Consider the following 24,521-nt stretch of genomic DNA (forward strand, 5'->3'; position numbering starts at 1 on the left):
TCAACTATTTTCAATACTACAGTAAAACAGCATGATCAATTCAGTGAAATTTTTATGTTTTCGTAACACAACTAAATTAGTGCAGTTAAACTATCCAGATGTACATATAAGAGAATTTTAAATATCATTTATTGAAAAGAAACACAAAGTGCTGGTTGCATTAGTAGTTCATTTCTACCTCACTTAGTGAAAAAGAATCCCTGAGCAACATTGCAATAAAATCTAAGTAAACAAAAACTTCCATCTCATATTAAGTAATCAAGGGGGGGTGGGGGAGGGTTTACAGGTATGGCTACTATGTTCTTAAAAGTTCTCAAACACTTCAATTAAGGTGACAAAAGTTACTTTCTTTCTACATAAGAAACATTGTGTTCTCTTTTTGCTCACTGTTTGTTAGCTAAACAAAAAAAGAAAAACATGTTTTCAGCAAAGCTAGGAAACATTTTCCTCGAAAGAGGAACACAAACAGCTGTAAGATACAGAACCTGGAAATATATTTTGATCTCAGTTCCACAAATCAGGCAATGGGGGAGACATATCCAAAAGTTATCACAGTCATTCCAAAAAGCTAAAAATCAGGAGTGTATCTCAACAAATCTGAAAATAAAGTGCTCACATTAAGCCACCCCTACAACAAATATGCATTTTTGATTGCTATACTCTCAACACTAAAATTTATTTCTAAGTTAAATAGCTGCATTACCTAAAAAGTTTTATCATTTTTGGCAAAATGATCAACTTTACAAACATCAAAATGCTGTGTGTTTCCATTACAGTAATGGTAAGGGATTGGGAGGCAGTCTGCTGCAGGGCAAGGGAGAGGGCACACTCAAGATGAAGGTCAAGATATCTTGACATAAAAGCATTGTATTTTTGCAATCACTTATTTATAATGAAATTTCCCTACTGTTATAAATAAAGTATGTAATTCGTGCTATTTTGTATAAAACTGAAATGTAGACCATGCAGAGAGAGTTTCAAAATCCCTCCACCAGCCTGGCTGAGAGAAAAATTTCACAACACTAAAAGAAGTTCTCTCACAGATGTAATCAATAAGTGAGGATTCCACCTAGGTGGGGTTGGAACTTATCACCGGGACATTGACACCATGACGACTTGATCATCACCTTCTGATATCTACATCTCATCTGATAAGGAATAGGACATTCCGGGAACTAAAAATAACTGTTCCAGGAACCAGAGATGGCCCATTCATCTTCAGAGATGGTCCATTCATCATCTAGGATGGACAATTCATCAGACCCAGGAAAGGCTTTGTGCAGCCCAACTTCGGGACAAGAAAACTTCATGAATATGCTAAAATTACAAGAAGAATAGAATTAATTCAGACTCTGCCCAAAAACTGTATAAGAAGGAATCAGCTTTTGAAACCGATATTTTGGTTGCATAATAAATGTTATTTCTTTATAAATTTTGATTGGGCAATCTCGTTTATCCCACTACTAAACAAAAATATGATATAAATAAACAATTCCTTATAAAGAATGAAAGCTCAACCTGAACAAGTATCAATTCCTTATAAAGAATGAAAGCTCAACCTGAACAAGTATCAAGCATAAAAAGGTTTCCAACATGCACATACATTGGTGTGTTTAGATTCAGCCAACACAAAAAAAAAAAAAAAAAAACACCAGTCCAAAATGAATTTTGGAATCCCTTGAATATTTGAATTTCATAGTGTTTTTAAGTCCAAAAAGTTGATGAGTCTCTAAATAGGTCTCATCCAGTTCTGAATAGAATCACAGTAATAAAAACATGGCATCACAGTAGAACAAAAGGCCCACATTGTCCACAAACTGGCAAAGGGGAAGGAGAAAGCATGGATAACTGTGTTGGCAAAGGGATTTGTAGAACACGCATGAGTGTTCTCAAAGACATTGTTTGGACTGGAGTTCACTTTATTACAGACAGGAAAAAATACAATTTCCTCCATCTGCCACTCTCAAAACAGCCCCCTCAAAAAGTGCCCACTCCCAGCACAGCAGAAGGCAGAGACACATTTGTAGACTGCTATACAACTTGCTCCTTGGTCTAAGACACACATTTCTTCTTCACTACTTTGCTGTCTCTAGAATAAAGCTGTCTGTACCAATTTCTCTTCCAAAATAAATACACAGCGAAGTAAAAGAAGAAAGGAAAGAGTTTGTGTGTTTATCCTGTATCTGCAAGCTGTGCCTCACAACAGGAGCTTTGCACATGCACACTGCTCTAACACCCTCAGACAACATCAGCAAATTAATAACTTAACTGTTCATCAAGGCCCAAGCTGCTTAGGGCTGTCTTCCTTGAACAAAACTGAGTTTCTGTTTTGTTATCTACACAGCCAGTCCAAGACACTTCGAACATCACCCTGAGGGAGCAAGTCAAAACATGTTTTAAAATGCAATAGCAGACTACGCTCGCACTTCTTACCCAATACTTTCCTGCTCCTCTCCACTGCAGTTCTCCTCGTTTGCTCAAACATAGCTTCGAGATCGAAAGTTCGAGCCTTCTTCCCTGGAAATGAAGCAAACAGAGACTGAAACACAGACCCACCTGGGGCTGACAGGCCCCACGGCTTCGGCCCCCGCTCTGCCAGCCAGCTCCCGGCCCCCCCGGCCGCATCGCCACGCACCGAAGCCGGAGAAGCCCATGGTGGCCGCCAGCTCCGGGTCTGGTGTCCCCAGCATCTCTGCGTCTGCAACGAGAGGAGAGAGCAAACCACGGGGGTGAGCGGGGGCCGCGGGTGAGCTGGGCCCGCCTCGGCCCCGGCGTCCCCACCGCTCACCACCCTCAGCCGCCGGCTCCATGCTGCGCCTGCCCCGGATCCACAACAGGCGCCGGCAGGAAGCGGCTGGGCGGGGACAGCCAGGCTTCCTTCCCAGCGAAGGAGCCCGACAGCTTTATGGAGTCGGAATCCGTGCTCCTCGCAGCACCCCATAAAACTAAAGCACGTTTCTGCGCGTGTTGTGCAGACGCTCCTTGAGTTCTTCCATGCTCGGTGCCGTGACAAATTCCCTGGGAAGCCTCTTCTAGGGACCGACCACCCTCTCAGGGTGGGCCTTTACCTGATGTCCAGCCTGAATTTTCCCTTGGCAGAGCTTCATTCTGTCTCCTCCTGTCCTGCCGCTGGTCACCAGGGAGAGGAGATCAGCACGTCCCCACTGCTGCCCCCCATGAGGAATGTTTCCACAGCCTGAGGCTTCCCCTCCGCCTTTCCTAAACTGAACAAGCCAAGTGACTTCAGCATCTTAAATCTTACCTCGAGACACTTCATCATCTTGGCCCCCCTGCTCCTGACACACTCGAACAGTGTGATGTTTTTCTTAAACTGAGGTGCCCAAAACTGCACTTAGGACTCGAGATGGGATGTGCAACCCCACAGTACAGCGTAGAATGGAATAGTCACCAGTCCCTTGACTGGCCAGCAGTGCTATGCCTGATGCCCTCCACAACGTAATTTGCCCTTTTGGCTGTCACTTTTGGCACACTCTTGACTCATTTTCAACTTGTCATCAACCCAAAAACTCAGATTGCTTTTCACGGAGCTGCAATCCAGCTTCTCATCCTCCAATTTCTCTGTGCAACCATGATTTCCCTGTCCTGTGTGGACAATCTGGAACTTGTTAGATTTTATATGATTGGTCATTGATCTGTTCTCTATCCAAATCTCTTGTAAGGCTCCTCTGCCATCAAGGGAGTCAACAGCTCCTCCTGGTTCAGTATCATTAAACTTAATTCCTGCAACCAGGTCATTTATAAAAACATTAAAGAGCACTGTCCCTAAAATTGAGCCCTGGGGAACCCCACTGGTGACTAGGCACTAGCTTCTTAATCTTGAGAAGATGAGAGAATTTCCTCATTTGCTGTTGTGCTGGTTTCAGCTGGGGTACAGTTAACCTTCACAGTGGGTATCACAAGGCTATGTTTTGGATTTGTGCTGAACACAATGATGATTATACAGAGATGTTTCTGTTGTTGCTGGGCAGTGCTTGTACAGAGCCAAGGCCATTTCTGCTTCTCAAACTGCCACAGTGGCAGGGAAATTGGGGGTGCTTGGGAGGCTGGGAGGAGACAAAGACAGAACAGGTGACTCAAACTGGCCAAAGAGATATTCCAGACCATATGACATCATGCTCAGTATATAAATTGGGAGGAAGAAGAAGAGGGGGGGAATATCTGGAGTGATGGTGTTTGTCTTTCAAGTAACCATTATGCATGATGGGATCCAGCTCTGCCGGAGATCACCAAACACCTGCCTGCCCATCGGAAGCAGTGACTTAATTCCCTGTTTTGCTATGCTTTTGTGTGTGGCTTTTGCTTTCCCTATTACACACCCTTTATCTCAACCCACAAGTTTTCCAGCTTTTACCCTTCTGATTCTCTCTCTGATCCTGAGGAGTGGGGTAGTGAATGAGTGGCTGCTTGGGGCTTGGTTGCTGGCTGGGGTTAAACCACAACAGTGATGTAAACCCTGCAGGGTCTGAGGTTTAATTCTATGAATCTTCATTTGGAAAGCAGAGGGTAAGGGTGAATTTCCTTTCTTGTGCCATGTGCCTTTACCATTAATGAAGCTTTCTAGAATGGATGCTGGATCAGTCGAGGAGCAAAGAGTCAGTGCAGTCTAGGCAGCAAACATCATTTATAAACCAGACCCCTCTGGAAATCTAATTTTCTCCCAGTCTCAAAATTTCCTGTGACATTTTGGGAAAGCCTATTCTGTTCAGGGTGCACACACATCACTTAACAGAGACCCAGCCTCATCAAGTTAAAAATCTGATACAGTCACACTGATGTTTCACCCCAAATTCTGGAAAATCAGCAGCCACATCAGACCAGTGCCATGCAAAGGCAATTTACTCTGCTTTTACACCTTAGCTCTGAACAGAGGCACTGTGCATGCCTTGGGAGTCTCCATGTTGTCCTGAACATGAGCTTGTTATCTGGTGTGCAGTTTGCACACCGAGATGAGGCATTTCTATTCCTGTATTTCAATTTCTATTTCTTTATTCTTGTTTGTGCAGATTAGGGAGCTGAGTGTTAACTCACAAAAGGCTGGCCTCCAAATAATCAAAGTTTACACTAGTTATACATTCTAACAAGCAAAGGCACCAGCATTCATCTGTTACAAATTACACAACTTTTTTATTAACTAGTACTCAAACCTCTATTTGATGGTCGTATATCTTGCTTCTCATGGTTATTATTCTGCAGGGGCAACTCCTCCAGTTGAGTCTGGCATCTCTTCTGAGTAGGTGGTTAATGGGACATGATCACCCACTCCTGGAATTACCTTTCCCCCAGTTACTGCTCAGTCCTGCTGACTTCACTTCTGGTGGTTTTCGTTCAGCCAGCCCATTCACCTTGGGATTGTCTCCTCCTTAAAACAAAAGATTAGCCACGTGTACAATGTTCACAATGCAACTGCATTATCATAACTGTCCAGCCACAGTTACTGATGAACAAACAAAAAAAAAATTCCAAAGTTTGACTCAAACCCCTATTCAAATCTTGAGGGGTTCACATCGGGAGGGGCCTGATGTAAGCTTGGTTTTGGCTTGTACCACTATACACAAAATCACAAGATTGTTTGGGTCGGGAGGGACCTCTTGAGATCATCTAGTCCAGGCCCCCTGCCAAGAGCAGGTGCCACAGGAACATCCAGGCAGGGTTTGAATGTCTCCAGAGAGGGAGACTTCACAACCTCCCTGGCATTATGTTCCAGTGCTTTGCCACCCTCAATGCAAAGAAGTTCTTCCTCACGTTGAGCTGGAACTTCTTGTGTTTTAGTTTATGATCACTGCTCCTCATCCTATCACTGGGCACCTCTGAAAAGAATCTGGCACCATCTTCTTGGCACCTGCCTTTGAGATATTTTTATGCATTAATAAAATCCCCTCTCAGTCTGCACTTCTACAGACTGAATAGGCCCCGTTCTCGCAGGCTTTCCTTGTAAGAGATGTTTCAGATCCCTAATTATTATAATATTGTCATTATTTCATTCCATTATTTATTTAGACAATTAATTAATTCCTATTTATTAGAATAATTATGAATACTATATTCTATTAGTATATATAATTATTACATACATTATATATCTTACATGTCTAAAATATATATTATACCATATTTTTTTCTTGTATGAGGGTAATTACATTCATATTTTTATTATTATTACTACTACTACTACTGCCTTTGCTGAACCCTCCCCAGTAGCTGCTTGTCTTTCTTGGATTTTCTTTCCAAATCTGCATGTCTGCACTACTTTGTGCACTCCACACTATCACATGAGGCTGGCAGCAAATAAACACTGAATTATTTAGGTTGGAAAAGATCTCTGAGATCTTTGACTGACCCAATATATATACGATGTATGTGTGATCCTAGACCCTGTCTTTGAGTGGGCTGTCACCGCGGCCCAGCCAGAGCTACCGTGCCTGCAGAGCAGGCAGGTGGGCAGGGAGCTGCCCAGGGCCACACCGGACAGGAGCCGCTTCCCACTGCTCCCCTTGGGGCCACCTTGTGCCTTTGAGGGGCTGCACAGCAGACTACGCCTGTCCCTCAGGCGGCCCTGAGGACACCTAGGTGATGCACCGCAGGCCCAGCCAGCCTGTTGGAGCATATCACAGGATGTGTCAGGTTGGAAGGACCACAGTGGGTCACCTGGTCCAGCCCCCTGCTTAAGCAGGGCCATCCCAGAGCACATGGTATAGGGTTGTGTCCAAACAAATGGGGTAGCTCCAGAGAGGGAGACTCCACAGCCTCTCTGGGAAATCTGTTCCAGTGCTCGGTCACCTGCACAGTTCTTCCTCATGTTCACGTGGAACATGTTGTGCATTAGTTTCTGCCCATTGCCTCTTCCCCTCTTCCTCAACACCACCGAGGAGAGCCTGGTCCATCCTTTCGGCACTCGCTCCCCCCCCCTTAGATATTTAAGCACATCGATGAGGCCCCCTCTTACTCAGCTCTTCCGCTCATCCCCTCCGGCAGCGAGCACCTCCCCGCCCCGGAGCCGCTGCCCAAGCCCGGCCGCCTTTCCCCCGCCCCCCTCCCTTCCGCTCCCCCGTTTCCCGCCGCCGGAAGCGGCCTGGCGCGCGGGGCCTGCCGGGATTGGGCGGGCGGTGGAGCGGCGCGAGCGCGCGGCCCGGCCATCGCCGTGTGGCTGCTGTCCTTGTGCCGCCGCCGTCGCGATGCCCGCAGCCATGAGCCCCGCCGCGCCGACCGCCCAAGAGGCGCTGGAGAACGCGGGCCGCATCATCGACCGGCAGATCCAGGACGACCGCTGCTACCCGGACTTATCGGAGCTGCTGGCGGTGCCGGCGCCCGGTGAGCGATACTGTGGCTCGCGGTCCCTGTGGCCCCGGGCCCCGCCGCGGGGCGGCCTCGGCCGGCGCGGCTCGGCCGGCCACGCTTGCGGGCTGTGGGCCCTGCTCGGGGACTGGGGCCGGGTTTGAGGAGGCGTCTCGGTCGCGGAGTGAGGCATGGGCCGTACAGTGTCCGCTTCAGTGCGCGGATCAGAGTTGTGGATGTGAGCAGTGCAGGAGGACTGGGCTTAAAGTGCCTCATGTTTCTCTAAAAGGTGAAGGAAACGGCCCTAGGTTTAGGTTCTTCCTATTGGGAAGTTCCGTGCAAAAAGCTCTTATGGTAACCAAGTGCCCACCACCACGCCTAAGTTACAAGCAGCCTGGAAAGCTCTCTTAAGCTTCTTTGGCTTTTTTTTTTTTTTTTTTCTGCAGCTTTGTGTCACACTTATGATATAAGGTGTACTTTCTCCCATCAGATATTTGTTTTGTTCTCCTTAACACGTGGAGGCAGCATTTCTTTCTCCATTAGTGCCGAGTGCCTGGCAGAGTGGGCTCTGAAGAGATATTCTAGTCATATATATGCAAAGGTGGCTGGATGCAAACAAAGAGTATCTGTGTTCTGTTGTGCAGTGATGTGCATGGCCACAGTGTAACTGCTCTGGCAGCGTCGTGGATACACAGCACATAAAACAGTGGATGTATGTGGGTGTTTTAAGTCGGTACTGGAAGTACAGTCAGCTTTTCTAGGTGAAGGAATATGCTCCTTGCTTGTTTATGTGAATGTCTGGCCATACAATGAAAAAAGCATTGGAGGGTGTAACAGAAAAAAGGGGGTAAAGAGTAGGCTGGGGTCCAGGTGAGTTGTAGTAAGAGTTTGTTTGCAAATCTGTTTGCTCTTACCTGATTTGAGACTTAGATGTATTGTTTGTGGCTTTCCTCCTACAGAAACATTTGTCCACACATATCTTTTGAGTAGTGATACTTACATGTTTACTTCAGACTTACATTTACTTAAGTTTCTGCAGCATCAAGCATCAAGACTTTTTTTGTTGTTGCTCTTTCTTGCAGGTAGCCCTACTGTATCTGGTATGTCAGATATGGATTATCCTTTACAAGGACCAGGTATGCTGTCGATACCCAATCTTCCAGAAATCAGCTCAGTCCGCCGAGTCCCACTTCCACCAGAGCTAGTGGAGCAGTTTGGACGTATCCTTATGAAAATATATGTCATAGATTGTGTAAGAAATAATATTAGAAACAAACTTCTTGCCTCCATATTTTTCTTCCCCAGTCTTCTTGTCAGTCTTCCAGCAAAAAACTTTAATGTTGTTCAGGTTCTCTTACTAACACTCTTAAGTGGTAATAAGGTATTTGTGTAGAGTTGTTGGTGGAATTGGTTTCTATATGAAGAATTTTCAAGTATACAGTTTGTGTAGCATATTAATGATTTTTTTAAATGCTCCGAAGAGGACCTTGCCTTTGCTACCCAAAATGCATTTAATCCTTACATCAGCAGTGCTTCAGATATGCAGTGCAATTGTATGATGGGAGTATTTCCAGAGATCAGCAGAGCTTGGCTGACCATTGACAGTGACATCTTTATGTGGAACTATGAAGATGGGTATGTAGAGAATGCATTCCTGATGTTGTTTTATTGGTATTGTACCAGAATTAAGCAACTGCAGCAGTGGAAGATTGTTTACTGGCAGCACAGAGATGTGCTGTTCAGTTTCACTGATCTTAATTTCTTTCAGGTTTTACTAAAACTTTTGAATACTGTGTATTCAAGGATGTGTAAGAGTTAGTAATAGTGCTGCCAAATCATCTACAGATGAGAGAAAAGAAAATGTATTTGCTTCTGGTTAGACTTTGCTAATATTCTGAAGTTACTTCTGTACTTACGCAAAGGCTTTGCTTGTGCTGAAAAAGTAGATACAAATTACGCTAATTGCCTAACTTTTATAGATTCAGTAAGTACTAAGATGCGTGTAGAGGGACCAATCATTCCCACAATGGTGAGTAATAGGGCATTAGTATTTTGAAGTATTGTAATTGAAGCTCTCCATCCTTGCTTATTTTATGGATGGGTAAAACTGAAAATAAGTTCATTAGATTCTGAAATGGCTTTGATAAATTTATAGTTTGCATGTTTGTTTCTTTATTTGCCCCCACAGTAAGCATTTGTGTAGTAAGAATTGCTTTGTACATATTGTTGCATTTCCTAAAACGCATAAAGTTCAGATTAGCTACTATCTATACATTTACATTGTGTCAGAGTCTATTAAATACATTCCCCAAAGAAAACAGTGCTTCATGGTGTTAGTGATAGATACTGGGGAGGTAGTTGGGAATTTTTGCTTCAGATAATTTTCATGGGAGGAAAAACCCCCATGTGATTTCCTTCTTTTGACATTAATCAGTATTGCAGATGCTGCGCTGTGTAATTCAGAGTAGACTATATGAATTAACAAAATCCAAAAAAAAAAAAACCGCAGTTGGATTTCATGTTTGAAACTCAACTATAGGAGCTGCAAGCAGCTCGAATGACCTGCTTTCACTGAAAGATGTAGATGGCTTCAGAGTGTTACAAAAGTATTAATAATTTTAAGTATACATTGATTTTATTTACTATGTTATTATGTAATGCTATATGAAAAATTTCATGCAGTTTTTTGTTTACTTATTGACAGAGGAGATCTGGCTTATTTTGATGGCCTCAGTGAAACTATTCTGGCAGTGGGCCTTGTAAAGCCAAAGGCAGGTAAGGAATGTTATGACAGAGATTAGAATTGGGCAGTACTGAACCTTCTGTGTATTTTTTTTTAGTCTTTATATATATATATATATCTGCATTAATATTTTATATAAATATTACAATTAAAATACAAAGTAATATAAAAACTAGAAGATGTTCTGTGTTTTATATATGGGTAGATATTAACATGCATATGTGTTTAATGCATGGATGTGTCACTTGGTACTATGGTTTAGTTGACATGGTAGCATTCAGTCTCAAGATTGGATTCTGTGGTCCTGGAGGTCTTTTCCAGCCTCAGTGATTCTATGATATGTGAAAATCTGTGTTTTGTGTATGTGTATATATGTACACACAGGATATATGAGTTTGTTTTGATTCTACAAACACTGTGAAATTAATTACAAGCCAAAAATAATGTATAGTTTAGCAATTATTTACACTGATAAGCTTGCACATCATGCCACATCATGCTTAAACGTTTTTGCCACATCATTCTTTAACATTTGTACGTTTATAAATTTACATATTCAGGTGATAGTTTCCATGAGATTCTGGTTTATAGCCCTCACAGTTATTTCAGTGTCTACTGCTTAGATAACATTAAAGTCAAAGTTGAACTGGCAAGTGAGTTGAGTTTAAAAGAAGCATGTTGGTAAAAAAAAAGTCATTTAAAATATCCTGTATTTAATGAAATGGAAGTTGAGCTGCTGGCTGATACTCCTTTCTAATTCTAGAATTTCACAGATCATTAGGCTTTACAAGTGACTGCTCTGTCTAATCAGTTGATGTGGCTTTCCAATGGATTTATTTGCTTACATCATTCTGATCCGAGAAGCAGGGTGCAAACTAAAATTTGTTTTTTTATTTAGGTATCTTCCAGCCTCATGTACGACACTTACTTGTTCTGGCTACTCCTGTGGATATTGTGATTTTAGGGCTTCATTGTTCTAATATACAGTCAGGTAATTCTCTCTTCTCCCCTTATTCCCAGTTGTGTATTAACAAATACACATCAGTTTTATTAGTAGGCACTCAAAATATTAAAAAAAATCCCCATGTGCCAAGTGCCTTTCTAGTTTTTAAATCTTTAAACCATGTTACAAGCAGGGAAGATAATTTTTATGGTGTACACACTTGCTGGATCATGGACTCCATGAGACGCATTGAGTTTTATTACTTGCTGATTTAATGTAAAAAGAGCTTTCGAAACAGGTTAATTAAACAGCATGTTGGAGGGAGAGAGAAGACAGGAACGTGAATCTTGAAACTGGTGAATAGAGTTCATTAATCTCATTGGCATTTGTACTCCAACCACAAAAGCTGAGAACCTGATGACATGTTTTTATGCCGTGTATACTAAGAGAAAAAATTGTTTGGTGAGAGTATGAGAATTATACTACTTTTTTTTTTTTTAATAATATGTCGATGTGAAAGAGAAAACAAGTAGAAACCTGTTTTGGACTTGCTGTGAATTGGAGGAGAGAACAGTCTACAGAAATTAAAAACAATGCATTTCCTTCCTTGGAAACCTATGTAGAATGGATTTGTTACTCTGCAGTTCACACTGGACAAAAGCTGTTCCAGAATGTATTCAGTAACTATGAAATTTACTGTAATTTTTTCTGGTTTCTGAAATGTTTCTTATCACAGACCTGTAGTATTTATTAAAATAGCTTAAAAACTAAAGAGGATTTATGTTTGTTTGTTTGTTGAAGGTACTGGATCGCTCAATGACAGCATGTCTGGAGGAATGCAGCTGCTACCAGATCCTCTGTATTCGCTCCCTACTGACAACACCTACATCCTGGCAATCACATCTAGTGATAATGGGCGGATCTTTTTGGCAGGAAAAGATGGCTGCTTATATGAAGTAGCATACCAGGTGACTGTGGGTTTTACACTCAGGTTTTTTCATTGTTTCACTTTTGTGGGATCTCAGCAATAATAGTTCTAAATCATGTCAAGTTTGCAGTCTTTTTACTTCTATAATTGTGTTGCATGGCTTGGTTGCACAACAGCATAGGGTAGATGCATTTTCTTTGAAGTAGTAATTATGTGAGGAATAGCAGTGCAGTTTTGGTGAACTTAAAAAATTCAAATTGTGACATCTGCACACTTTTTTTAATGCAAATTTTTCCTTTTAATTATCAGTGTTTTCTTTCCATTGAATAATGCATACTTGTTAAAGTCAATAGTTTGTGGTTAGATCTTTACTTGTTGTCATGCTCGTCCTTTTAATGACTTTTTAAATATCGCATCTAATTTGGATTTTGTTTTGCTTTTTCTTTCAATGCTGTATTTCTTTTAAATTGTAGGCTGAAGCAGGCTGGTTTAGTCAGCGCTGTAGAAAAATCAATCATTCAAAGAGCGCGCTGTCTTTTCTTATTCCTTCATTGCTACAATTCACATTCTCAGAGGATGGTAAGTACTGATGTTAAAGAATTAGCCAATAACTTAATGTAAAGTTTTAAAATAATACTATCAAGAAGTCAGTCTGAATATTTTGCTTACTCAGAGCATTTAGTTATTGTCAGTGATACTTACAGTTGTTAATTATTATAAAAGAGCGGCACAAATTGTGTGTCTAATTCAGGATATAGATAGCAAAGCCTGAAAAAATTGACATTTCTGACTAAAGTTAGTTATCTGTAGCAAAAAATTAATATGTGCTTAGTGGGATCACCATGAACATGGAAAATCTGTAAGTGGATAATCTTGCCCTCTTCCACTGCTTAGTGAAAAATTATTTTGAAACTATACAGTTTTTTGCTCTGGGGTTTTGTTGTTTGTTTACTAGCAGTTGTGTTAGTTGATTGCTGTTTTAAATCACTTACAGCAGCAGTCTTGTTTGAACAAAACTGCAGTTTTTTTAACTTAAAATTCATTATTTTTAGGTATTCTGTCCTAAAACTGCCTTCTCAAGTCCAGTGTTGATTGCTGGTTCTCTTTTCTTTTCTCCCCTCTCCAGATCCTGTAGTTCAAATTGCCATCGACAACTCTCGAAATATCTTGTACACTCGCTCAGAAAAAGGAGTCCTGCAAGTATGTGACTTCTTATGATTTTTTTGGTCTGTTACTAATGTGTGTAATAATGTACAGATATGTTCGTAAGTTTACCTCAATACCTGAGAATTCTCTGTAGCTATGTCAGGCCCTTATTCCTGTTTATCTTCTTGTAGCAATGTGTGTGCTGAAGACTTGAAATACTTTTTTTTTGAGGAAAGAGTAGCCTCAATTCTATGGAAACATGAGTACAAAATAAAAATTCAGCTTGAGTTGCTTCTTGATAGGTGGGGCTGCATTTATTAATTCATTCATTAATCACTAAGTTGTGTTATTGAATTGCAGGTTTATGATCTGGGGCAAGATGGTCAAGGAATGACCAGGGTTACTTCTCTTTCACAAAATGCTATAGTTTCTGCTGCAGGGAGCATTGCCAGGTATGTTCATGACAATTACAGTATTAGAGGCTTCCTTTAAGGCCAATAGTTTCACAATACGGTTTTGAATAATGTTCATCTATTTCTTTGAATTAAAAGTGTGTTGGGGTTTTTTTGTTGTATTTTTCAGAACAATTGATCGTTCTGTATTTAAGCCTATTGTTCAAATAGCAGTGATTGAAAATTCTGAATCCATAGACTGTCAACTACTAGCAATTACACATGCAGGTAAAAAAGCAGTGCTACTACCCCTGTGTTTAAACTGATAAATGGTATCTGCACAGTTTGTGATTTTTTTTTTGTCTTTTGTTCAGGTGTCCGACTGTATTTTAGTACTTCACAATTTAAACATCCAACAGCTCGTCCTTCCATGTTAACTTTGGTTCATGTCCGTTTGCCACCTGGATTTTCAGCTTCTTCAAACGTAGAGAAGCCTGCAAAGGTTCACAGAGCTCTTTATAGCAAAGGTAAGCAGTGGAACATGGCTCAGATGAGATTATCTTTTGTGTAACCGTCATTATTACATTGATCTGCATAAACATCAGTTTTACCTTTTAGATGGCAAATGATGTTAAAAGTAACCTTTTGAGGAACCATATGACATACAGACCCAGGAGATACTATTTGCTATTCAGATCTTATGATAATGACTGAAAGATTGAGTTTTGCTAATTTAGGAATGAATTAATGAGTTTGCATTTAATGCATGATGATTGCTTCTAATAAGGACTTACTATTGCTTTTCTTGCTAGGGGTCCTGCTGATGGCAGCTTCAGAAAATGAAGATAATGATATCCTGTGGTGTGTCAATCATGATTCTTTCCCTTTTCAAAAGCCAATGGTGGAAACACAGGTATAAAGCAAGCTTCTGTATGATTTTGATGAAATCTAGCTATTATGTTTTCTTTCCTAATATCAGATGCCCAAATAATACTGTCTGCAAGAAATAAGTAGATCTCAGAAAGCTTCATGAAGAGTTTGGAAACTCTCACAAACCTGAATGAGTCTCTCTTAGTAGGGATTCCTAGTTCAAACATAACTTTTCTGGCTTGATGCAAGCTAAAGGTCAAAAACAATTGCCTCAACTTCTAAGACTTGACTTCTAATTAATGTATTTGACAGTACTGCTGTCTGTAGCAATGCTGCATATTGTGCACAAGCACAGAAAAACATGGTCCGTAGTCCATAATGGTGTTTCTTGATCAGGATAAAATTTGATAAAGATTGTTTAAGATGTAGATGCTAGAAACTTGGGGATTCCTTATTTAAACTCATATGCCGTGTCTTCATTTAAATCCACACATGATTAATCTCTTTATTTTTTCATGAGAAGGGGTTCTGACTTTCATTTTCCTGATTGTTACATAAATGTGTTTGTAATAGAGGTTTGGAGGGGGTTAGTTGCCTTATGTGTCAGTCAGAGACAACACGTATTTCATCTCTGAAAGGAGTTTCAAGTCTCCTGCTGAAGTAGGGGAGTGACATGTCAAAAATAGTGTTACTGAAGGAGTTGGAGTGAATGGAGGGGCTGTATAAGTTAAAAGCTTCAAAGTCAGGTTTTGATTTATCTGCTGTTTTAATTAATAACTTTAAAAGGAACTTGATAGTTGCTTCAGATCTCTTCCCTGCAAAAACTTACACATAAATATCCCAAGTGCCAACCTCTTTTTTCTCAAGGCATTTGGCAGTAACAGCTGGGTTTCCCAAATAAAACTGCAGCGTGTTCTTGAGCAGCAGTTCTTCCTTGTTAGCATACATGGTTTTATGGAATGTCTTCACAAGTGTGTGTCTCTTCCTGACATTCTATATTTGAAGTACTACTGCCAGCTGTGAAAGTTTTGTAAACTTTAGTGATTCAGTTGCAGCTTTTCTTGATTCTTTTAGAATTCATTTAAATTCAGGATGCCTATGGTACTTACCTCTGATATGGTTAGTAGATGGTTGCTGTTTATATTGTAGCAGCCTTACTTTGCAAGTTGTTTTACATTTAAATGTAAAACAACTATTACATAAACAACTATTACATGATATTACTAAACATTTTGCTATCCCCGTGCCCCAAAAGAAGCAATATATTATTCCCTTTCTCCTAAAAGCAGCAGTGTATATATAGCTGTAAATTTGGTGGTAAGTTTCTGTTGGACAGTACAAGAACTTGCTTATTTTCTTTGAGTTTTCTTATGTGAAAAGCAGATTCTATTCTGTGTAATTTTAAGCAGTAAATAGTAAAATATTAACCATGGATGTGCAAAGCCCACGTCTGTGACCAAGCTTTGGATAATATCTTATCTGTTCTTCAGATGACAACCCGTGTTGATGGACATTCCTGGGCTCTTTCTGCTATCGATGAATTTAAAGTTCAAAAGATTGTAACACCACTAAATAAAGACGTTATTCCCATTACTGATTCACCTGTTGTTGTGCAGCAACACATGCTGCCACCTAAGAAGTTTGTTCTGCTTTCAGCCCAGGTGAGTATTACTTTTAATGGTACAGGTAATCAGAAGAACAAGTATAAAATTGGACAACTCATCTAAACCTGTACATGATTCATTTTAGATACGTTTTTAGAATTATATTGTGAACATGAATCGGAATAAGGAAGAAGATTGCAGAAACTATCTATACCTATTTTAAATTTAGTCAAAAGTTTTTAGACCAACTTCTCTTATGCAGTATATCAATAGTATTTGTTGCTCTCCAGAAACACTTGCAGATACAAATCATCTGGAAAGTGTTTTCAGCTTCAGTTATGCTCTTGATTATATGAAATTGAAACAGCCACTGTCTGTCCAGAAAATACAGTTCAAGTAAATATTGTTGGCAATTAAAATTTGAATTAATAATTTTTTATTCATCATAGAAGAAGTCCCAAAAGGGTTTTTTTTGAGTGGGTTTTAAAAAACAAACCCACAAAGAGAAAGAAATGAACTTTCCTACTTTCCTGATTTTAGGCACTCAATATCTTGACCAATATGCTATTTAAAACAAAAAGTGTTTAAATATTAATGTCTTGCAAACTCTAGACCTGCAAGCTGCATTTGTTTAATAGGAGCTGTTTTGTTGAGGACATTAATTGGGTCCTTTCCAGTAGTTAGTTTGAATGTAGGGAAGGTGATTATTGTGAAGTCTTCCCATGCCTTGAATTCTTTGAGCATTTTTCTTCCAGACGTTTTTCAGGATTTGCAAGATACACAGAGCCTTTCTTTTCTACTTATACTTGTATATGCTTGTATTCTATCCTTTTTGTTAGGGTAAGAACAGTAAAATTAACTCAGTTTATGGAGAGTTTATAGTCATTGCAGTACTTTATCTTTCATAGACTTACTAGTGAATGGCAGCTGGGCTTTGGGCACCAGGTACGTTTTGATCCAACGGTGCAACAGTGGAAAACTCAAAATGCTAAAGATAAACATAATGGAGATGAATGTGTTGGGGTGAAACACAGTAAAGACCACTTTATTCTCACTTGCTTTGTCTTACTTTTAGGGAAGCTTTATGTTTCATAAACTCAGACCTGTTGATCAGCTGCGTCATCTGCTTGTGAGCAATACAGGTGGAGATGGAGAAGAGATTGAGAGATTTTTTAAGTTGCATCAGGTAAGAGCTTTTGATGCATTATGAAAAATGGAAGATTTGTAGTCCTTTCGTTGTTGCTGCAATCTTCTGGTCAACGTTTCATTTGCTAGTTAAAGCGATAGTTTTTTCTAATGTCTACATATAGCTAAATTTTATAGAGAAATAATTTCTCATTTTATGGTATCTAAAAACAAACATGTAGTTCACTTCCCCTGAAATTCCTGTACATCTTGTATGCAGAAGACTAATGCAGTTCTTAGTTTAGAAAGAAATTCATCTGAGAGCAGGAGAGGAAGAGTTTCTCAAAAAGCTGGATTCCAATCACTATAAGGGGTTTTTATATTTTGAAGGCCAGGAGAAATGTGTATAATTGGTCTGGGTATTTTTTTTTATTAGCAGCTGTTTTTCTTTAAGGTAAACAACAAACAAGCAGAAATTTGGTTATTGTAGATTACAGTTTTAATATGACTCATATTGTGTAGTATCTATAGTGAGTGTTCATTGTAATAATCTATTTTCCTGTGCATGGATAGGACATAATTGATATGTTATTAGAATATGCGAACACTGATTTGTGCAGGTGTTTTTTCTTGAAACACAATGTTAATTTATGTTCTTACAGAAATTGCATGAATCTTACTCAAGTGTCAGGCATGGAGATTGTTTCATACAAGGAATAGCACTGAGTTTGCAAAAACTGTATAGCTAAAATTTACCTGATACAGAGGATTAGCTTGCTAGGATTCACTTCTTGTCTGTAATGGGGAAGAGCCGATTTCCCTGGCTTCTAAATAAAATTTTGCAGGAAGTATTTACTGTTTTAGTTACTGAGGAATATAACTTCTATGCTTTTATCACCTACTTGAGGTAAGGCAACACACTGACGGTGTAATATGTTCTAGGAGGATCAGGCCTGTGCCACTTGCCTTATCTTGGCCTGTTCTAATGCTGCCTGTGATAGGGAAGTATCTGCCTGGGCTACTCGAGCATTCTTCAGGTAAGTTTCAATTCTGTGTGTCATTCTGAATATTATACTCAGGATCACCACAGCACTAAACATTTCTACAGACTTTTTAACCTGCTGCCAGTTCAGGGCCTGGTGACTTTTGGTTATAGATGTTCATATTTTGGTGGTGGTGGTAGTTTTGGGTTTTGTGAGGTGTTTTTTTTGGTTGGTTGGTTGCTTCGGCTGTAGTTGTTGTTTAGTTTTGTTTGTTTTTTCCAGTACAATGTGAGTGACAAAGTATGAGCTTCCACTCTGGAGGATTAAATCGCGATCCATATGTCCTAAGTACTGCATATCCTTGGTGTGGTATATTGTCATTGGCTGCCTTAATGAAGTTGGTATATGCAGGGAGTTACAAAATGGTTTGGGTTGGAAGGGACCTTAAAGATCATCTAGTTTCAACCATCCTGCTGTGGGGAGGCATGCCACCCACTAGATCATGTTGCTGTAGGCCCCATCCATCCTGGCCTTGAATACTTTAATGAATGCAATATCCTCAACTTCTTTGGCCAGCCTCTTCCAGTGCCTCACCTACCTCACAGTAAAGAATTTTTTCCTAATACCTAACCTAAATCTCTTTGATCTTTTAGTTTAAAACCGTTCCTCCTTGTCCTGTCACTATTTGCTCTTGTGAAAAGTTGCTCTTCACTGATTTTTATAAGGCACCCTTTAAGTCCTGGAACATGCTATAAGTTGTCCCGAGAGTCTTCTCATCTCCCAGCTGAACAACCCCAGCTCTCAATCTGTCTTCATAGCAGAGCTGCTCCAACACCCTGATGGTCTTCATGGCCTCCTCTGGACCTGTTACAGCAGGTCCAAACTCTTTCTTGCAGTGAGGACCCCAGAGCTGGATGCAGTGAGGGTGTGCAGGTGGGGTGTCACAAGGACAGACTGTAAGGGGAGAATCACTTTCCTCAACCTGCTGACCACTCCTCTTTTGATGCAGCCCAGGACAGCGTTGGCTTTTTTGGCAGACTGTTGGTTTATTTCCAACTCTTTATCCATGAGAACCCCGAAGTGTTTCTCCACAGGACTGCCCTCAGTGAGTTCTTTCCCCAATCTGTGCTGTGTCTGGGATTGCCCCAACTCAGGTGCAGCACCTTGCACTTGGCCTTGTTGAACCTCACAAGGTTCTTGTGACCCTGTATTGTGGGTCTCTTTGCTGTCCTCGCAGGAAGAGAAAACAGGTTTTGGTAAGATACGGCTGTTGAGAGTGATGATAAAATGTGCAGCTTGGAGTGTTATGTTCCCAAAAATGTTTTTCCTTGCCAAAACTTGTGCAGGTGTTAAGTCAGTCAGCTGTTTTCAGTAGGTTGTGAACAGTTGCTCTTTCTTAAACTCAATTTCATCACAAAATCTGAGACCAAATGTGGATGATAACTCTGGAGTTAGCAAGGGAAGACGTAGTAAAGTTCTCATGTAACACTATAGGATAGACATGAATAGAAATTACTTGTGGAAGGTAGAAGGACAGCCATGGGTCATCTCAACTGTGCCTTTCTTTCCACTTCCCTGTAGTAGCAAACCTTGAAAAGATACTAAAGCATAAGCCTGACTTTGAAATTGGTAAATTTCTCTTTTAAAACGACACTGGGATTTTATTCCCCAATTTAGAAGAAGCACAAAACTTCTGTTAGTTCTCAAAGGCATGAAAATTGAATGGGCTGTGCATGACATGTTGAGAATTTTTGGTTTTGCAAACTTTAGGTATGGTGGAGAAGCACAAATGAGATTTCCATCAGCTCTGCCTCCTCCCAGCAACGTTGGACCTATTTTGGGTTCTCCTGTTTCTGCAGGTATGTAGCAAGCATTTAATAGTTTTGGACAGGTTTTTTTCCCTTGAATATGTTGTGTTTTGTCTTCTCACAAGTACTTGTGTTCTTTTTGTCTGAAACAGACTGGGTTTTTTTCACTTACTGGCTAGTTAGTGACCAGAGCTTTTTCCATTTCTCTTGAGTGATTTTTGTATTTGGTGAGGAGGTCTTGTTATCTGAAATTATGTGTCCATGTTGCATTTACTCTGTTAAGACACTGTGAAGAAAGTATACATTTGTTATTTCCAGAGTCATTTCAGCAGCAATAAACTTATAAATAATATATTTTAGACTTCACAAAGCTTAGTTGGTTGCTGTGTAGCTATAACAGTATCTTCCTACAGTGTCATTGTCATACCTCTACAGATACTGCTTATGAGAAGGAAGAAGAAATTTGATCAAGAAATGAGCTAGTTATTTGGAATGACTTCTCCCTTTAAAAGCTCTGTCTTTAGCATTTGGGTTCTGCTTCAGTCTTCAGTGCCACCTACAAAGGACAAAAGTGCTTATTGTTTCTCCTCAGAATTTGATGCTTCTTGGAGTGGAGGCCTTTTTGAATTCTCAGATTCACTTACATTTCTGCAGTTGCTGTCCCTTAATATGTGTTACTCAATTCCATATTTGAAGGGTTTCTGAAAAAGAAATTCATAATGATGAATTTGAAACTCTGATTGAAATACTGAATTAAATTAATTACTATTTTTTGTCAATAATTTATTTATTTATAAGAACCTCTACCTTTATCTGACATGTAGCATTCGATTTTACACAACGGACTTGGGAAATAAACTTGTTTGCCTGGAATTCAAAGAAATTCAATTTTACTACCATATTTTGACGCATACCCAAATTCCTAAGTATTGGAGAAAAATGTGCTGAACTAGGATGAAGTTCAGGAAAAGCAGTTGACCCTGTTTTTCAGAATTCTTAACTACTATTAAAACACTAAGAACAGTGGCTAGTTTTAATGAATCAGTGTCATCACTTTCCAACCCTTATGGTGTGGAACGGTAACAGTATGGGCAAGAGCTGAGGAAAGGCATAAGTATGTAAAATTAAGTCTGAGTTTGAGAGAATGGCAGCTGTGGGAAGAACAGGTGCTAGTAGCAGACTAAGTTGTGGGGGAAATAACCGGAAGCTCTATAGTCAACAAGGGGACTCATTTTAGAAGTAAGTGTACTTTTCCCAAGTCAAAATGTTTGCATATTTTTGTCATTGTCATAAATGCCTCTTTCAAACCTAGTATCAAAGCAGATGTTTCCATTTTGCTTCAGTAACAGGTCCAGGTGGAAGATGGCACCATTCTTCTCCTTCTACTTTCTCAGTTTGCTCAAAGGGTAGAGAACTGTCATGTGAAATTAAGATTCTGATATTGTGGATGTCCCATGTGGTGGGTCAGACACTGCTAACAGAAATTCATTAAACCACCTCATAATTTTGCATGTGAAACTACATTACAATAATGTTAGCATTAAAAGGCCAGGTGCCTTTAACTTATTTCCATCTTTTTCCCACTGTTCAAAGTCTAGTCATGCATTTGCATGCTGCTTTTCTGCGAGTTTGTGCTTTGCTTGGCACACAAGACCGTGTGCTCTTGAGAATGCATTGGCACTGTGTTGTCCTATGTGCTGTTGTGTGTTGCCAAGTTGAGAGAACTGTAGGAAATTAGGCAAGAACTGATTCTTTGACAGAAGCCAAATTTTCAGAGTGCCGATTTTCTTGCATTTTCTGTGATACATCATCTTGCTTCCTAATGTGGACATTTTTGTAGATGACCACACATGTTCCTGATATTTTGATATCAGGATATAAGTTAGATATTCAGACTTAATTTTCAGGAGGAGATTGAGTATTCATGACTGAACTTGAGGCTGTGGACAGTCTCAGACTAAGTGTTTTGAGTTAGCAGTGTTGCTGTAGTGTTTGTCCATCTTCCCCATGTAAAAATAAAAAGTAGTATTACCAGTGTTCAGCATTCAGAAGGTGAGGAACAACAAAAAGTATGCAGACAATATACCCAGTGCAGACAACAGATGATGTGCAGTAAATAGCACATGAATGCTGGGAAAAGAATGCTGCTTCAACTGCACTTGAAGGAAGTGTATCCATTTGGTTCACTTGCGGAGTGTTCGTTGATAAGAAATGAGTGCAATTTGATACTTAACTGTAAATAAACTATAAATAAAACATTTAAAGTATTTGATTTAACAACTTTGCTGCTTTTACACAGATACTTTATGTGTTAGATTTGGGGGGGGGTGGTTTGGACTGTGTTTAACAACCTTACCTTTATTTCTTTTCCCTTTTTAGGTTCCCCTTTGACTGTTGATAGTCCATATTCTAATCCTAGCATTCTGACATCTGGGCAAGGTAACACCTGCTTTTCTTTCTTTTTTTTTTTTTTCAACTAGGCTTTTTTATTGGCATTCAAAGGAGTAATATTCACCTATTTTTACCCTAGGTTTACAACCTACTGCTATGTCAACTCCCATGTTTCCTTCTGGAAATTCCATGTCTCACCCTGGTACATCCATTAGTGGAATGATGGGCCCCGAGATAGTGTTTTCTGGTAGACACAATGGAATCTGCATATACTTTGCTCGGATTATAGGGTGAGGTCTTTGTAAAAAGAGATTCTGTCGCTCAGTTTGTTTTGTAGTTTTTCTTTGCACTAATGCTTGGGTGCATTCTATATTAATAGCATTTAAATTGGAAATTAGTAAATTTTGATGTTGTATTTATTAAATACCTGTCTATATAATACATTGTCTTTGCAGCTCTTTTAGTAATAATACATTCACTGAATGCTTAGGGCAGGAGAGTTGCTTAGATACTGAGCCTGCAATCAAGTGCATAAACACAACTCTGAAAACTGCAGTTTTATTTTTCAAACCTATGTGTGTTTTAAACTCCTATGGAAGGACGAAACAAAAATGCAGAAGGACTTACAAGATCAAAGTCTTGGCTTTAAATAAATTCTATTAAGAATCTTTAATCAGAATGCTCAAGTCAGAGCAGTGAAGCAGGACTAAAGATTCTGTTACCTTGGATGCTGAGCCCTAAACAAACCAAGCAAGAACAGAACTCTGCATGTGTTGGTGATCTCTCTGCATGCTGACTGGGAAAGAAATTTTTGTTAATACACTAATTTGTTTACACTCTATTTCCAGGGAATCATATTCATCTATAGTATTTGAAAGTGTCAAATTTAATTTAATCAAAGTTTTAAAATCTGGAATTTTAGTAATTACTTATATCTGTGTCATTCATAATTATATAATGGCTACTTTTTGGAATATTTTTCAATCAAAATAGTTTTCATCAAATATTAATAGTTTTCATCAAAAATTAATCCTTATTTTAGACTTTTAACTTCAAAGTTTTACTAATTCTTTTTTAAGAAATTATACATAGAAAACTTGCAAAAATACTTGCTTAAATGACTTGGCTTTTAACACAAACTGTTTTGTTTTTCAGAAATATTTGGGATGGCAGTATAGTCGTGGAGCGAGTTTTCAAAAGTGGCAATCGAGAAGTTGTTGCAGTATGTAAAAGATTATTCTGTCTTCTTAGAAGTTTCTTTTAGTATTTGTCTTAAGTCCTTTTAAACTTCTGAGGTCCTTTTTAACTTCCATGCCCAGCTATAAACTGTTAGGTACAAAACCCGTCGTTTGTCATGTCATTGTTTTCCTGAGTGCTGAGCTCTTAACTGAGAATTAGTTGTCTTTTTAAGGTATTCTTTCTAATGTTACTTTCTAAGAAACCAAACTAATTTAATCTCTGCTTTTACTTGGCAATGGCCAGTTTTCTCCACGTTTACTGACAGCACTTCCTTAATACTCACTTAGGGTTTCTGCATATGCCCTCCAGACAAACCCTAAAAATAAAATGCTTTAGTGGTTTGGGATAGTCACTGCAGTTATGGAAAGACATAAAAAAATTTCCATCATTTTCCTGACATCTTGCTGTTTCACTTTTTGTCCATGATCAAAATAAAATCTTTTCTGGCTGTGGCTGTTGGTAGAATCCTGATCTGAGTAATTTGAGCACTGCAAATTAACTGCTACGTGAGCTTTTCTCCTCCTACCTCCTAAGGTAACTGGGAGACTCTGGAAGACTTTGGCAGTTATACTCTGTGTTTTAGCAGTGCTCAATCCTTGTTCTAGTTTAGAGTTGGAAGTAGTAAAGCATAGCTGATTTAGTTATCAGAGGGGCATCTTGAATACAGTGTATCTTCAGAGGACTCCTGCCTCTTCACGTGTGTGCCACCTCAATGAATGTGGTATAATCGTGTTGTGTTCTAGAGATCTGTTACTGATACACAATTTATTTGTTGTACCCTCTTATTTGTCTTTTCAGTGACATTAGCTTAAAATTGAAATTTTTTGGAAAAAGAAGTGGGAAAACCCAGCTTTCTGTAAAGAAGTTTGCTTTCTTTTGCAGATAGAAAGCAGTGTTCCATCCCGTATGCTGGAATGTGTGCTACAAGAACTAAAAGGTTTACAAGAATTTCTGGATAGAAATTCACAGTTTGCTACAGTAGGAGCACTTGGAAACCCAAGGTATATTAACTGTGGTAAATTTACATGTGGAATTTAATGTCCAGCTTTTGAAAAA

At 39.5% G+C, this 24,521-nt stretch overlaps 2 protein-coding genes across 4 annotated transcripts in view; one reads left to right on the forward strand and one right to left on the reverse strand.

The window, feature by feature from the left end:
- The window catches only part of WDR70 (WD repeat domain 70), a 130,840-nt gene extending 123,812 nt beyond the window's left edge, over window positions 1-7,028 (reverse strand). The window contains exons 1-3 of one of the 2 annotated variants that reach the window (XM_082301191.1): window positions 6,965-7,028; window positions 2,636-2,698; window positions 2,434-2,517 (exon numbers count right to left, since the gene is read on the reverse strand). In XM_082301191.1, coding sequence (XP_082157317.1) covers window positions 2,434-2,517; window positions 2,636-2,690 — 139 coding nt within the window. In that variant the 5' untranslated portion in view covers window positions 2,691-2,698; window positions 6,965-7,028. Of the gene's footprint in view, window positions 1-2,433; window positions 2,518-2,635; window positions 2,699-2,788; window positions 2,837-6,964 lie in introns of those variants that run through there. The other variant, XM_082301190.1, reaches the window with a different exon arrangement.
- Window positions 7,029-7,122: 94 nt separating this feature from the next.
- The window catches only part of NUP155 (nucleoporin 155), a 29,732-nt gene continuing 12,333 nt past the window's right edge, over window positions 7,123-24,521 (forward strand). The window contains exons 1-21 of one of the 2 annotated variants that reach the window (XM_082302148.1): window positions 7,123-7,329; window positions 8,376-8,513; window positions 8,832-8,928; window positions 9,998-10,068; window positions 10,935-11,027; window positions 11,781-11,947; window positions 12,381-12,486; window positions 13,034-13,107; window positions 13,414-13,505; window positions 13,636-13,733; window positions 13,820-13,972; window positions 14,258-14,358; window positions 15,806-15,976; window positions 16,995-17,105; window positions 17,987-18,081; window positions 19,798-19,886; window positions 21,179-21,241; window positions 22,215-22,274; window positions 22,366-22,516; window positions 23,382-23,448; window positions 24,348-24,466. In XM_082302148.1, the coding sequence (XP_082158274.1) occupies window positions 7,194-7,329; window positions 8,376-8,513; window positions 8,832-8,928; window positions 9,998-10,068; window positions 10,935-11,027; window positions 11,781-11,947; window positions 12,381-12,486; window positions 13,034-13,107; window positions 13,414-13,505; window positions 13,636-13,733; window positions 13,820-13,972; window positions 14,258-14,358; window positions 15,806-15,976; window positions 16,995-17,105; window positions 17,987-18,081; window positions 19,798-19,886; window positions 21,179-21,241; window positions 22,215-22,274; window positions 22,366-22,516; window positions 23,382-23,448; window positions 24,348-24,466 (2,252 nt within the window). In that variant the 5' untranslated portion in view covers window positions 7,123-7,193. The remainder of the gene's footprint in view (window positions 7,330-8,375; window positions 8,514-8,831; window positions 8,929-9,997; window positions 10,069-10,934; window positions 11,028-11,780; window positions 11,948-12,380; window positions 12,487-13,033; window positions 13,108-13,413; window positions 13,506-13,635; window positions 13,734-13,819; window positions 13,973-14,257; window positions 14,359-15,805; window positions 15,977-16,994; window positions 17,106-17,986; window positions 18,082-19,797; window positions 19,887-21,178; window positions 21,242-22,214; window positions 22,275-22,365; window positions 22,517-23,381; window positions 23,449-24,347; window positions 24,467-24,521) is intronic. The other variant, XM_082302149.1, reaches the window with a different exon arrangement.

This window comes from Coloeus monedula (assembly GCF_965178545.1).
Source record: "Coloeus monedula genome assembly, chromosome: Z".
NCBI classification, from domain to species: Eukaryota; Metazoa; Chordata; class Aves; order Passeriformes; family Corvidae; genus Coloeus; species Coloeus monedula.